The 15,295-nt window shown below is 41.2% G+C and overlaps 1 protein-coding gene across 8 annotated transcripts in view; it reads left to right on the top strand.

Moving 5' to 3' along the window:
* Window positions 1–15,295, top strand: part of CHID1 (chitinase domain containing 1) — a 332,345-nt gene that overhangs the window by 18,385 nt on the left and 298,665 nt on the right. For all 8 annotated transcript variants that reach the window (XR_012159318.1, XR_012159319.1, XM_073347175.1 and 5 more), the window contains exons 6-7: window positions 1,940–2,046; window positions 9,337–9,398. Coding sequence is in view for 6 of the 8 variants with exons in the window: in XM_073347175.1 (XP_073203276.1) it covers window positions 1,940–2,046; window positions 9,337–9,398 (169 nt within the window). In the remaining 2 variants the exon portion in view is untranslated. The remainder of the gene's footprint in view (window positions 1–1,939; window positions 2,047–9,336; window positions 9,399–15,295) is intronic.

Raw genomic sequence — 15,295 nt, 5'->3', positions numbered from 1 at the left:
TCTTAACCTGAAAGTCTGAGGTCTCTATAACAGTTTCCTATTTTAGAAAAATTGGAAAACATTGATATAGACACATCTGCTAAACAGATCACCTTACCTACTCCATGATCCTGCCAGTGATTGACATGCTTGCTTTATGCAGATGTCAAAATGTAAAGAGTGGATTGCAGAAGGATGAAATTCATTTAAATTAAAAGAACCCTCAACTTGAAATTTTTAACTGTCTTTTAAAATACAACTTTCTGATGAATATGAATTTTTTTCTTTTTAAATATGTCCTGATTCTCTTTATTAACCTAAAACAATTCTAAGCCTTTCTGCTTCTGTGGTTAGAATAGTTTTCCACCAGGTGGCACGTCCTCCTCTAGTCCACCTTGGATGACAGCCTTCCTAATAGCTCTCTTTCCTGCTTGCTTGCTTGTTTCTTCACTTCTAGTAACATGGGGGCAGAACTAGTAAACAGTCTTATGGAGCTTTGGGAAGAGCGTGTCTGAGATTCCTCAAAGGACAGAATACAAGAATGTTGTCATGAGTGCTAGAAATAATCAAAATAGTGAAACTGACTAGACTCAGTGCTGCTAAACACACAAAGGTAACAAACTAAAGTTTAAAAGTGAAATTCTTCATCTTTCCAGTGTAGTAATCTTAAGCATTGTGTCAATAATAGGTACAAAACTTCCAGAAGGAGACACTATTTTCGAGCTGGCATCCCTTTAAGATTATCATAGAATCATAGAATATCAGGGTTGGAAGGGACCTCAGGAGGTCATCTAGTCCAACCCCCTGCTGAAAGCAGGACCAATCCCCAATTAAATCATCCCAGCCAGGGCTTTGTCAAGCCTGACCTTAAAAACTTCTAAGGAAGGAGATTCTACCACCTCCCTAGGTAATGCATTCCAGTGTTTCACCACCCTCCTAGTGAAGAAGTTTTTCCTAATATCCAACCTAAACCTCCCCCACTGCAACTTGAGACCATTACTCCTTGTCCTGTCCTCTTCTACCACTGAGAATAGTCTAGAACCATCCTCTCTGGAACCACCTCTCAGGTAGTTGAAAGCAGCTATCAAATCCCCTCTCATTCTTCTCTTCTGCAGACTAAACAATCCCAGTTCCCTCAGCCTCTCCTCATAAGTCATGTGTTCCAGACCCCTAATCATTTTTGTTGCCCTTCGCTGGACTCTCTCCAATTTATCCACATCCTTCTTGTAGTGTGGGGCCCAAAACTGAACACAGTACTCCAGATGAGGCCTCACCAATGTCGAATAGAGGGGAACGATCACGTCCCTCGATCTGCTCGCTATGCCCCTACTTATACATCCCAAAATGCTATTGGCCTTCTTGGCAACAAAGGCACACTGTTGACTCATATCCAGCTTCTCGTCCACTGTCGCCCCTAGGTCCTTTTCCGCAGAACTGGTGCCTAGCCATTCGGTCCCTAGTCTGTAGCGGTGCATTGGGTTCTTCCGTCCTAAGTGCAGGACCCTGCACTTATCCTTATTGAACCTCATCAGATTTCTTTTGGCCCAATCCTCCAATTTGTCTAGGTCCCTCTGTATCCTATTCCTGCCCTCCAGCGTATCAACCACTCCTCCTAGTTTAATATCATCCGCAAATTTGCTGAGAGTGCAATCCACACCATCCTCCAGATCATTTATGAAGATATTGAACAAAACCGGCCCCAGGACCGCCCCCTGATTGATTTTACAGCTCCTACTAATAACTCAGTTCTCCATTCAAAGTATCTACTTTGAGTCAACGTTCTTTAGTAACCCACTTTTGAAACAAAGGACAACATTGCATGAGCAATTTGCTTATCTATACTAACTGGAGTTAGAAAGTAGAGAAGCAAAACCTTTAGATATGGGAGATTTTCCTATGAATTTATCAGTGTAATCAGAGCAATTGTAATTTCCATAATTACTTGTTTCTTTCATCTCAGTTCCTCGGATTTTGTTTGATGGCTGGACTTACCAAGATTTTGAGAGTGTTTTTGGCAGTGAGGATGAGATAGAGGAGCTTTCCAAGACGATGGTGCAAATAGCCAAGGTAAAACCATTGCTAATACAAATGAGTTAACCAGTGGGATACCAGTTATCTGTCCCTCATAGCTGGATGATACCTTCACATCTTATAGTGACAATGACATTTCTATTCAAACAGTAATTAGGTAGGATGTTAAACAGTAACTGCTAAATTTAAGGTTTCAGAGTAACAGCCGTGTTAGTCTGTATTCGCAAAAAGAAAAGGAGTACTTGTGGCACCTTAGAGACTAACCAATTTATTTGAGCATGAGCTTTTGTGAGCTACAGCTCACTTCATCGGATGCATGCCGTGGAAACTGCAGCAGACTTTATATATACACAGAGAATATGAAAAAATACCTCCTCCCACCCCACTGTCCTGCTGGTAATAGCTTATCTAAAGTGATCATCAGGTGGGCCATTTCCAGCACCCCACCTGATGATCACTTTAGATAAGCTATTACCAGCAGGACAGTGGGGTGGGAGGAGGTATTTTTTCATATTCTCTGTGTATATATAAAGTCTGCTGCAGTTTCCACGGCATGCATCCGATGAAGTGAGCTGTAGCTCACGAAAGCTCATGCTCAAATAAATTGGTTAGTCTCTAAGGTGCCACAAGTACTCCTTTTCTTTTTGCTAAATTTAAATATCTTAAATCTGCGGGACTAGACAACTTGCACCCAAGAGTTCTAAAAGAGCTGAAGAGCTTTCTGAGCTGTTCAGTGAATCTCTTGGCATGCTGCAGCAGTTCTAGAGGACCAGAAAAAAGTAGGGTTGTTGATTTTAATTGCAGTTAACTCATGTGATTGACACAAATTAATTGCGATTAAAAAAAATTAATCGCGATTAATCATAGTTTTAATTGCACTGTTAAGCAATAGAATACCAATTTAAATTTATTAAATATTTTGGATGTTTTTCTACATTTTAAAATATAGCTATTTCAGTTGCAACACAGAATACAAAGTGTACAGTGCTCACTTTATATTTTTATTACAAATATTTGCACTGTAAAAATAAGAAATATTTTTCAGTTCACATCATATAAGTATCATAGTGCAATGTCTTCATGGTGAAAGCACAACTAAAAAATCTACATTTGTAATTTTGGTTACATAATTGCATTCAAAAACAAAACAATGTAAACGTTAGAGCCTGCAAGTCCACTCAGTCCTACTTCTTGTTCAGCCAATCACTAAGAGAAACAAGTTTGTTTACATTTACAGGAGCTAATGCTGCCCGCTTCTTATTTACAATGTCACCTGAAAGTGAGAACAGAAGTTTGCATGGCACTTTTGTAGCCAGCATTGCAAGGTATTTACGTGCTAGATATGCTAAACTTTTGTATGCCCCTTCATGCTTTAGCCACAATTCCAGAGGACATGCTTCCGTGCTGATGATGCTCATTAAACAATGGTTTAATTAAATTTATGACTGAACTCCTTGGGGGAGAATTGTATGTCTTCTGCTCTGTGTTTTACCTGTATTCTGCCATATATTTCACGTTATAGCAGTCTCGGATGATGACCCAGCACATGTTGTTCATTTTAAGACCACTTTCACGGCAGATTTCACAAAATGCAAAGAAGGTACCAATGTGAGATTTCTGAGGATAGCTACAGCACTTGACCCAAGGTTTGCGAATCTGAAGTGCCTTCCAAAATCTGAGAGGGACAGGGTGTGGGTCATGCTTCCAGAAATCTTTAAAAGAGCAGCATGCCGATGCGGAAACTACAGAATCCAAACCACCACAAAAGAAAACTAGCCTTCTGTTAGTGGCATCTGACTCGGATGATGAAAATGAACACGTGTTGGTCTGCACTGCTTTAGATAGAGCTTAAGAATAGGTATGCAGAGTTGGAAAATGAAGAAGGGGCTCAGCAGGTAGTTACTGAAGGTGGAAGGGCAAGGAAGAAAAGAGCGGCTAGCCCTATCGGAAAAGGGGAAGAGTTAATGGAGATTACACCAAATATGAGCCCCAGGAGGATACAGGATGGGTTAAAGAGGATTACAAGGGAGAATAGGAGTGGAAAGAACTTGCAGCCAGAGGGAACAGGGGATAGACTGGAGAATAGCACTGTCGCTAGGACAAGACAGGTCTATGTGATTGGGGACTCTTTACTGAGAAGAATAGATAGACCTGTAACCAGAGCTGATCCGGAGAATAGGAGGGTGTGCTGTCTTCCAGGTGCTAAGATACAGGATGTAGACCTGAGGTTGAAAAGGATTCTAAAGGGAGCGGGAAAGAATCCCCTAATTATCCTTCATGTGGGAACAAATGATACGGCTAGATTCTCGCTGGAAAGTATTAAGGGAGACTATGCTAGGCTGCGGAAGACGCTTAAGGAAATAGAGGCTCAGGTGATCTTTAGTGGGATTCCGCCTGTTCTTAGAGAAGGGCAACAAAAGTGTGACAAGATTATGACTATCAACAGATGGCTTAGGCAATGGTGCTATAAGGAGGGCTTTGGGATGTATGGCCACTGGGAGGCATTCATGGATAGAGGACAGTTCTCTCGGGATGGACTTCATCTGAGTAGGGAAGGAAATACACTTCTAGGATGGAGGCTGGCACAACTGATTAAGAGAGCTTTAAACTAGGAATTAGGGGGAGATGGTTGGGAGATGTCCAGGTAATCTCCACCCCAGAATTTAGCATTGGGAGGAAAGAAAACGGAGTAAGAATGGATACAGCTGTGGGTAGGAGGAAGGGCAGTGTAGATACAAGTCTAATAGGTTATACTGGTAGTAAAATGACCCGTGCCTAATAGGGTACAGAATGTGAGTGAGGCCAAACAGCAAAAATTAAGGTGTTTGTACACTAATGCGAGGAGCCTAGGTAACAAAATGGAGGAACTAGAGCTACTGGGGCAGGAAGTGAAACCAGATGATATAGGGATAACAGAAACATGGTGGAATAGTCGTCATGACTGGGCTACTGAAGGGTATTTGCTGTTTAGGAAAGACCGAAATAAAGGTAAAGGTGGTGGAGTAGCACTGTATATCAATGATGAGATAGAATGTAAAGAAATAAGAAGAGATGAAGTGGATATGACTGAGTCCGTCTAGGCAAAAATTAAATTGGGGAAGAAAACTATTAGAGCCTCCCCTGGGATAGTGCTTGGGGTGTGCTATAGACCGCCGGGATCAAATTTGGATATGGATAGAGCCCTTTTTAATGTTTTTAATAAAGTAAATACTAATGGAAACTGTGTGATCATGGGAGACTTTAACTTCCCAGATATAGACTGGAGGACGAGTGCTAGTAATAATCATAGGGCTCAGATTTTCCTAGATGCGATAGCTGATGGATTCCTTCAGCAAGTAGTTGCTGAACCGACGAGAGGAAATGTCATTTTAGATTTGGTTTTGGTGAGTAGTGAGGACCTCATAGAAGAAATGGTTGTAGGGGATAATCTTGGCTCAAGTGAAGATTATGAGCTAATTCAGTTCAAATTGAACGGAAGGATTAATAAAAATAAATCTGCAGCTAGGGTTTTTGATTTCAAAAGGGCTGACTTTCAGGAATTAAGGAAATTAGTTAGGGAAGTGGATTGGACTGAAGAATTTATGGATCTAAAGGTAGAGGAGGCCTGGGATTATTTTAAATCAAAGCTGCAGAAGCTATCAGAAGCCTGCATCCCAAGTAAGGGGAAAAAATTCATAGGCAGGAGTTGTAGACCAAGCTGGATGAGTAAGCATCTCAGAGAGGTGATTAAGAAAAAGCAGAAAGCATATAGGGAGTGGAAGATGGGAGGGATCAGCAAGGAAAGCTACCTTATTGAGGTCAGAACATGGAGGGATAAAGTGAGACAGGCTAAAAGTCAAGTAGAGTTGGACCTTGCAAAGGGAATTAAAACCAATAGTAAAAGGTTCTATAGTCATATAAATAAGAAGAAAACAAAGAAAGAAAAGGTGGGACCACTAAACACTGAGGATGGAGTGGAGGTCAAGGATAATCTAGGCATGGCCCAATATCTAAACAAATACTTTGCCTCAGTCTTTAATAAGACTAAAGAGGATCTTAGGGATAATGGCAGCATGACAAATGGGAATGAGGATATGGAGGTAGACATTACCATATTTAAGGTAGAAGCGAAACTCAAACAGCTTCATGGGACTAAATCAGGGGGCCCAGATAATCTTCATCCAAGAATATTAAAGGAATTGGCACAAGAAATTGCAAGCCCATTAGCAAGAATTTTTAATGAATCTGTAAACTCAGGGGTTGTACTGTATGATTGGAGAATTGCTAACATAGTTCCTATTTTTAAGAAAGGGAAAAAAAGTGATCCGGGTAATTATAGGCCTGTTAGTTTGACATCTGTAGTATGCAAGGTCTTGGAAAAAATTTTGAAGGAGAAGGTAGTTAAGGACATTGAAGTCAATGGTAAATGGGACAAAATACGACATGGTTTTACAAAAGGTAGATCGTGCCAAACTAACCTGATCTCCTTCTTTGAGAAAGTAACAGATTTTTTAGACAAAGGAAACACAGTGGATCTAATTTACCTAGATTTTAGTAAGGCATTTGATACCGTGCCACCTGGGGAATTATTAGTTAAATTGGATAAGATGGGGATCAATAGGAAAATTGAAAGGTGGATAAGGAATCGGTTAAAGGGGAGACTACAACGGGTCCTACTGAAAGGTGAACTGTCAGGCTGGAGGGAGGTTACCAGTGGAGTTCCTCAAGGATCGGTTTTGGGGCCAATCTCATTTAATCTTTTTATTACTGACCTTGGCACAAAAAGTGGGAGTGTGCTAATAAAGTTTGTGGATGATACAAAGCTGGGAGGTATTGCCAATTTAGAGAAGGACCGGGATATTCTACAGGAGGATCTGGATGACCTTGTAAACTGGAGTAATAGTAATGGGATGAAATTTAATAGTGAGAAGTGTAAGGTCATGCATTTAGGGATTAATAACAAGAATTTTAGTTATACGCTAGGGACGCATCAATTAGAAGGAAGGGAGGAGGAAAAGGACCTTGGAGTATTGGTTGATCATTGGCGGCTCATAGTCATCCTATGTGATATGGCTGTGAAAAAAGCTAATGTGGTCTTGGGATGCATCAGGAGAGGTATTTCCAGTAGGGATAAGGAGGTTTTAGTACCGTTATACAAGGCACTGGTGAGACCTCACCTGGAATACTGTGTGCAGTTCTGGTCTCCCATGTTTAAGAAGATGAATTCAAACTGGAACAGGTACAGAGAAGGGCTACTAGGATGATCCGAGGAATGGAAAACTTGTCTTATGAAAGGAGACTCAGGGAGCTTGGCTTGTTTAGCCTAACTAAAAGAAGGTTGAGGGGAGATATGATGGCTCTCTATAAATATATCAGAGGGATAAATACCAGAGAGGGAGAGGAATTATTTAAGCTCAGTACCAATGTGGACACAAGAACAAATGGATATAAACTGGCCACTAGGAAATTTAGACTAGAAATTAGACAAAGGTTTTTAACCATCAGAGGAGTGAAGTTTTGGAATAGCCTTCCAAGGGAAGCAGTGGGGGCAAAAGATCCATCTGGCTTTAAGATAAAACTCGATAAGTTTATGGAGGAGATGGTATGATGGGATAACATGGTTTTGATAATTAAATATTCATGGTAAATAGGTCCAATGGCCTGTGATGGGCTATTAGGTGGGGTGAGATCCGAGTTACCCAGGAAAGAATATTCTGTAGTATCTGGCTGATGAATCTTGCCCATATGCTCAGGGTTTAGCTGATCGCCATATTTGGGGTCGGGAAGGAATTTTCCTCCAGGGCAGATTGGAAGAGGCCCTGGAGGTTTTTCGCCTTCCTCTGTAGCATGGGGCACGGGTCACTTGCTGGAGGATTCTCTGCTCCTTGAAGTCTTTAAACTACGATTTGAGGACTTCAATAGCACAGATATGGGTGTGAGGTTTTTTTTGTAGGAGTGGTGGGTGAAATTCTGTGGCCTGCATTGTGCAGGAGGTCAGACTAGATGATCATAATGGTCCCGTCTGACCTAAATATCTATGAATCTAGATAATTATTGAGCAGAACCCGTTATCAGCATGGACTCAGCCTCTGGAATGGTGGTTGAAGCATGAAGGGACATATGAATCTTTAGTGCATCTGGCACATAAATACCTTGCAATGCTGGCTACAATAGTGCCATGAGAACGCCTGTTCTCACTTTCAGGTGACTTGTAAACAAGAAGCGGGCAGCATTATTTCCTGCAAATGTGAACAAACTTGTTTGAGCGATTGGCTGAACAAGAAGTAGAACTGAGTGGACTTGCAGGCTCTAAAGTTTTACATTGTTTTGTAAATAGCTCAGGAATAGCTCAGTGGTTTGAGCACTGGCCTGCTAAACCCAGGGCTGTGAGCTCAATCCTTGAAGGGGCCATTTAGGGATCTGGGGCAAAAATTGGGGATTGGTCCTGCTTTGAGCAGGGGGTTGGACTAGATGACCTCCTGAGGTCCTTTCCAACTATGATATTCTAAGATTCAAACAGGATATTAAATGAATTCTCTGAAGTAGAGGGCTCTAGCATCGGGGACAGAGAGGTCTTACAGTGAGCAACCCTAGAAACAGGCATGTTCTAACAAAAAACTAAAAATCAACTGTCTAACACTAAAAGAAAACTAAGAAAGGAGTTAAACTTGGGCTGTCTTCAGTGTCTACTGATGGAACAGGATAGGAAAGATAGCAAATGTGCAATAGGGAACAATTCTGTGCTTGAAGAGAAGTGGATTCTGTGACCCCCTCTGACTATAAAAATGGAGGAGATATGTAATAGTGGGATTCCGTATATATGCAATCATTAGTATATTTGGCAAATTATGGTGGATCAAGACCAAATTTTTCTAAGTTTTGAATGTGCACCTCTGCTGGCAATAGCTCATCAGTTACTTATACATAGAGGTATAATTTCTATATGTCCAAATACTTTAAGACTAAATTTAAAGTAGCTAGCAGAGTGTGATGTTGAGATTTGTTCTAGTGATTTGATACTAATCTACTGTGTTAATTATCCATTAATGAGGTTTCCTTATAACAGTTTAGGAGAATTGTTTGGCCTTTCATATGTTTCTAAAGTAAGTTCTGCTTCATTAATGACCAGTTACATATTTCTACACAGCATACCTTGTATGCAGCATGTGAACATATTCTTTGCTCTACATGTACAAACTAATATGACTGGGAGGGTGGACAGGGGAATAAAATACATGTTTACAGAGACTGGTTACCAGTTAATGTATTAACCTATATGGTATTAGTATAACAATGTGACAGCTGAAGCTTTCTAACTTACACTGAACTGTTCCCAATTCACTTTAGGAAGAAAATTTTGACGGATATGTAGTTGAAGTGTGGAGTCAGCTGGGAAATCAAAAGCAAGCGTAAGTATGAGCCTTTAGGATGCAGTGATTGAAAAAGTAGCTTCTTCAGTAAAAAAAACAACTTATCTTTTTAAAAAATTGTATAAAAGCTGTTGTAATCCATATAGATTTTAATTTTATATTTGCACTGTTGGTGTTATGTTTTATTTGTACACAAGTCCTGACCCACTTGTTGCTCTTCTAACTGAATGCCAGTAACCGTCAAGGATCCTCTTTGCCTTATAATTTCCATGTAGGAGTGTCTACACAGCAATTAGGAGGCATGGTTGCAGCACGTGTAGACACACCTGTGCTAGCTTTGATTAAGCTAGCTTGCTCAAAATAGCAGTATATCTGTAATGGCACAGGCATAGTCTTGGGTCGCCTCCTGATTGCAGTGAGAATATACCCATTCTTTGTAAAGGTTTCAGAGTAACAGCCGTGTTAGTCTGTATTTGCAAAAAGAAAAGGAGTACTTGTGGCACCGTAGAGACTAACTAATTTATTTGAGCGTAAGCTTTTGTGAGCTACAGCTCACTTCAAATAAATTCTTTGTAAAGTCAGTTAAGGTTGCTCAATTGTTTCCTCAGAATGGAAACCTTGGAAAAACAAAGCAACTGCAAGTTAAATAAGTTCCACTCAACACTGCTATTCTTCAGGCTGTAACCCATTGTTACGAGACTTCGATACCACAATAACCACCTTTCAAACTTTATTCAGTTCAACAGTAAATCCCAGTGCACAAAAAATGGATAAACACTGCACCGTACAACATAGACAAAACATGTACATGTTCGAGTCAAACATATTAACAGATATAAGTTAGTGGGAAAAACTTGGAAGTATGGAGCTGGGAGGAGTTGCAAGTGCTTTGGAGGATAGGATTATAATTCAAAATGATCTGGACAAGCTGGAGAAATGGTCTGAAGTAAATAAGATGAAATTCAATAAGGACAAAGTGTAAAGTACTCCACTTAGGAAGGAACACACACATACAAAATGGGAAATGACTGCTTAGGAAGGAGTACTGCAGAAAGGGATCTGGGAGTCATAGTGGATCACAAGCTAAATATGAGTCAACAGTGTAATGCTGTTTCAAAAAAAGCAAACATCATTCTGGGATGTATTAGCAGGAGTATTGTAAGCAAGACATGAGAAGTAATTCTTCCGTTCTACTCTGCCCTGATTAGTCCTCAGCTGGAGTAGTGTGTTTAGTTCTGGGTGCCACATTTCAGGAAAGATGTGGACAAATTGGAGAAAGTCCAGAGAAGAGCAACAAAAATGATTAAAGGTCTAGAAAACATGACCTATGAGTAAAGCTACGTTTTAGTCACAGGTACTTTTAGTAAAAGTCACGGACAGGTCACGGGCAGTAAACAAAAATTCATGGCCCGTGACTTTTACTAAAAATACTCATGACTAAAACTTGGGTGGTGGGCCACAGGTGCTTTGCGGGGAAGGGAGGTCCGGGGACAATGCGGGTGCTGTGGGAGGTGGCTGGGGGACCCCGCTGTTGCTGGTGGCACGGGGTGGCGGCGTTGGCACCTTGGTGGGGCTGGCAGGGGCTCCCTGCCTGCCTCCACATCCCTGCAGCTCCTAGGCGGCAAAGGAGTTGGGGCTTGGCGCACTGCTCCTGCCATAAGCACCAGCTGCTGCAACTCCCATTGGCCGGGAACCTCAGCCTGCCTAGGAGCTGCAGGGCTGTGAGAGCTGGGAAGCCCCCACCCTGAGGTAAGCACCTCTCCCCGCCCCTAGCCCTGAGCCCCCTCCCACATACCCAAACTGCCTGGCTCGGGCAGCCCCTGAGCCAGCACCAGTGGCTGTAGAAGTCAGAGGTTACGGAAAGTCATGGAATCTGTGACCTCCGTGACAGACTCGCAGCCTTACCGATGAGGGAAGATTGAAAAAACTGCGTTAGTCTGTAAAAGAGAAGACTGAGAGGGGACGTGATAACAGTTTTCAAGTACATAAAAGATTGTTACAAGGAGGAGGGAGAAAAATTGTTCTCCTTAACCTCTGAGGATAGGACAAGAAGCAATTGGCTTAAACTGCGGCAAGGGAGGTTTAGGTTGGACATTAGGAAAAAACTTCCTGTCAGGACAGGTAAGCACTGGAATAAATTGCCTAGGTTGTGGAATCTCCATCATTGGAGATTTTTAAGAGCAGGTTAGACAAACACCTGTCAGGTATGGTCTAAATAATACTTAGTCCTGCCATGAGTGCAGGGAACTGGACTAAATGACCTCTAGAAGTCCCTTCCAGTCCTATGATTCGTAAGAAGAGCCCGCCAAAAATCTGAGATGGGCAAAGATTTGAAAAAGAACTTCTAAAAGCTTCCTGTGCTAAGTTACAAAATCTTTATTACAAAATTGCTTAAACTCCGTTTTCCTTCCAACATTTTTTGTGTCTAATTTGGAGACTGACTTTGCTGAAACAGGATTTTAGTCTTTTAAATCACAACACAGCCTTCACTTTGGAGTTACTACTGAGAGGCTCACAGTGTGAGCAGACTAAAACTCTTAGTCATTGAATTAGTTCGTCTAGGTTAGAAGACGGTTGAGGTTATCCAGCATGTTCGGAATTCCTGACCTAGTGTCAACTGCTTTTCTTAATTGAGACAGAAGAGGGCTTTAATCTCGTTTCCGACAGACTGTGGAGCTCTGCATTACCTTGGCTACTACAGCAAATTGAAAAAGATGTCCCAAGGCAAATAGGAGTACACTGTATTTTAAAAAGTGGATGCATAGGTTCCTCAAAGAGAAGTCGTAGTTAACCTTTTGGGTTGCATTTGGATTTTCTTGCTTTAAGTGACCAAATGCTGCACCTTACTTGGCAAACCTCTTATTGAAGTTGGTGAGAGCCTTGATAAAAGACTGCAAGATCTATCCCCAGGAGAATAGAGCTCCACTGTCCTAAATAGGATGCAAAGTGTTGCAGCTAAGTTTTAAACTTTGTGTTTTCTGATCTGCATTACCTTAGTAAACATACACTGTTTAGTCTAGTCTGGATTGAATCGGACTGTTCTGGGTGGTGGTGGGAAATAATGACTTGAAACATGCACTAATTACTTTCTAGATTTTAAGGTGGCAACAAAGGAGAATTTAACTGTTGGGTGGGCTACCTGACAGGGAAGGGGTGATTCAGGGAACCAGCCCCACAGGTATTGTGTTAATTTAAAATGGGGTGGGTTTCCCAACATCTGGGGGACACAGTGGTTAGTCTTACCCTTGTCAGTAACACATTGATAACTTAGTACAGCTGGTGTTTCGTGTATCAGTAAATTTCTTATGGTTGTGTAAACAGTAAGATTGACTTTATTTCATTGAGTAGCTTTAATACCAACTACAGACCAGTTTAACTATATTAACGTGAACTCAAAGGGCTAAATTGCCAACAGCACACGATTAAACATTACAGAGGATGTTGTTTGCTAAACTACAGGGGGAGAGTATACTTTATGTGTATGCTTTCAAAATGAGGCTTGCTTTCTCTACACTTCTGTAAGATTTTTGGGTAATTTATGGAGTTTAATTCTTAAAGTAGGTGTGATTTGCCTTCATTGTACTCCAGCATTCTCCACGTTGATACAGTAAGTACTATTCCGTTACTTCAAGAGGAGTGGAAGCTCCTCATAGTAGAAACAGAAGCTATTTGTCTGCCTTGTTATGAGGTTTTTTTATTTATGAAGTTGACTGTTAAAACACCTTTACATATCTTTAATGCTTACCCATTTTTGCTAGCCATGCTGATCAAGAGGCTTAAAATAGATCTCACTGACCTTGGCAAAGCTATAAGAGGGAGCAGATCTAATGGATTGCAGTTCTCCTTCTCTGTGGAAATGGTCCAAAAGACATCTCTGATAAAAAGTTTCTAATTGTACACAAATTAGTGGGTTTGTGTTTTACAGTTCTGGTGTTGGAGTTTCCAGGCAAGTGAGCTTGGCTCTCCTTTGTCAGACTTCCACTCAAAACCCCTACTTGTAGCCTTCATTATGCATTTCCCCACTGCATTTTATTGGGGCCACTTAATCTGTTTTTTCATTAACCTTGATTGTGTGCAGTAGCCATAAGAACTTAGCTGTTACTCTGGCCATGAGATGACACACCCTTCTCCACCTTAAGATCACAGGCATAATTGGGAGGCACTAAGTTGTGGGGCCAATATCTTAATTTTACCCCTGGAATTCAATTCACCGTATTTAATGCCACCATTGATCAGGAGTAATAGATCTAAGGTCACTCTGCCCAGGTATTGTGTACTACAGTAGACTTTCGTTCCACCTTTCTTGGGGCTGGTGGACTTTCAGCAGTTTGCAGCTATATCAGTGATTTTGGTCCTAACCTAACTTGCAGAATTAAGCTGACACAGTGCTCAGACAAGCCTGCTCTTGGTTTGGTTTTTGCTCATAGTGTCTTGCTTTAGTGTCCACTAATTTTATGTCAAGCATCAGGGTAAAATTATGTTCATTTGTCATGAGTATGCATGAGTTGTCTGCTGCTGCTCCCCAGAAAAGTACAGGGTTAGAGCTGCCCGTGTCCTTGTTGGTTAGTCCACATGGTGGCAGTATTGTAACATAATTCCTACTGTACACCAGCTAACTTTCAAGGGATTGCATTTCAGAAGTGAAAGAACATCAGAAGGTAGGGAGAACTGAAGTTGGATGTTGGCACAAGAATGAATCCCTGTCTTGTAGAGATGTAGGTCCTTGACAGAACAGTAATTATGTATGCTTTATATATAGGATCTATATTAATTCTGTTAAGTACTTAGTACAGATTTCCCAGCAATTCATCACTTTCCCTGAGGGTAGGGTCGGCTGCTTTTTGGAATCTGACCTTGAAGAATCTGTACCATCATAGTGGTGCTCCTAGGAACAGCTAGCTTCTGCCATCAGATTACTTCCTAAACCAGGGATTCTCAATTAGGGGGTCGGGACCCCTCAGGGGGTCACAAGGCTATTACATGGGGTGTTACGAGCTGTCAGCCTCCACCCCAAACCCCGCTTTGCCTCCAGCATTTGTAATGGTGTTAAATGTATAAAAATGTGCTTTTAATTTATAAGGGGGGGTCGCACTCAGAGGCTTGCTATGTGAAAGGGGTCACCAGTAAAAAAGCTTGAGAACCAATGTCCTAAGCCGTCAGATGGCAAGACAACAAGGAGATCTGGCTTCCTTATGTGATTTGTTCTTTTACACTCTAGTCTGAATCTGCTTATGTTGTAAAAGTAAATTAGCCTGCTGACTTTAAGCACCACTCCCTGTTGGCTATATTAGCCAACATCTGACCAGCAGGAATTGTGCAGGTGTGTCCAAACAAATTACCCGACAACAGGATCTGCTGAAGTTATGTAAAATTCTGCTTTTTGAAAAGGGATCAGGGTTGCGGAGCTGTAACAAAGAACACAACAGTTCTAAACCTAAATACACGAACGCTTGAATACTAATGTGATAAATGACAAAACTGGCTTTTCAGATTGATCCTTCCAGTGAACTTGTGGTATGTCAGCTGTAAGGAGGAAGTTGTTTGGCTATGGAAATGTCTTAAATTTCCTAATATTCTATCATAGGATTATGGAGAAAAGCTCATAGACCATTCAGTACTGCTCCCAATGCTGGATTAGTCCATACATTACACTTTGTAGTATTTTGGTCAATTCCAAATTAAAATCCCTTAAGTGATACAGCTTGTTGGTTGTTTGGGTATGCTATTCTACAACCTAATAGACTTTGCTGTCAGAAATTTTCTTTTTCTCAATTCCATCTTTCCATCCCATTACTCCTAGTTATACTCCCCATGGCACAACAAACTCTGTTTCTTCTGCTTCTACCATTCAAATATCTGTAGACTTCCCAGCTCTCCTATTCAACCGCCTAGTATTCATTTAGCATTTGTAATAGTTCTTTCAGAATAGATCATAA

The sequence above is a fragment of the Lepidochelys kempii genome, chromosome 6, assembly GCF_965140265.1.
Source record: "Lepidochelys kempii isolate rLepKem1 chromosome 6, rLepKem1.hap2, whole genome shotgun sequence".
NCBI classification, from domain to species: domain Eukaryota; kingdom Metazoa; phylum Chordata; order Testudines; family Cheloniidae; genus Lepidochelys; species Lepidochelys kempii.
Note: the sequence above shows the minus strand (reverse complement) of the source record. Positions and strands in the feature narration are given on the sequence as shown.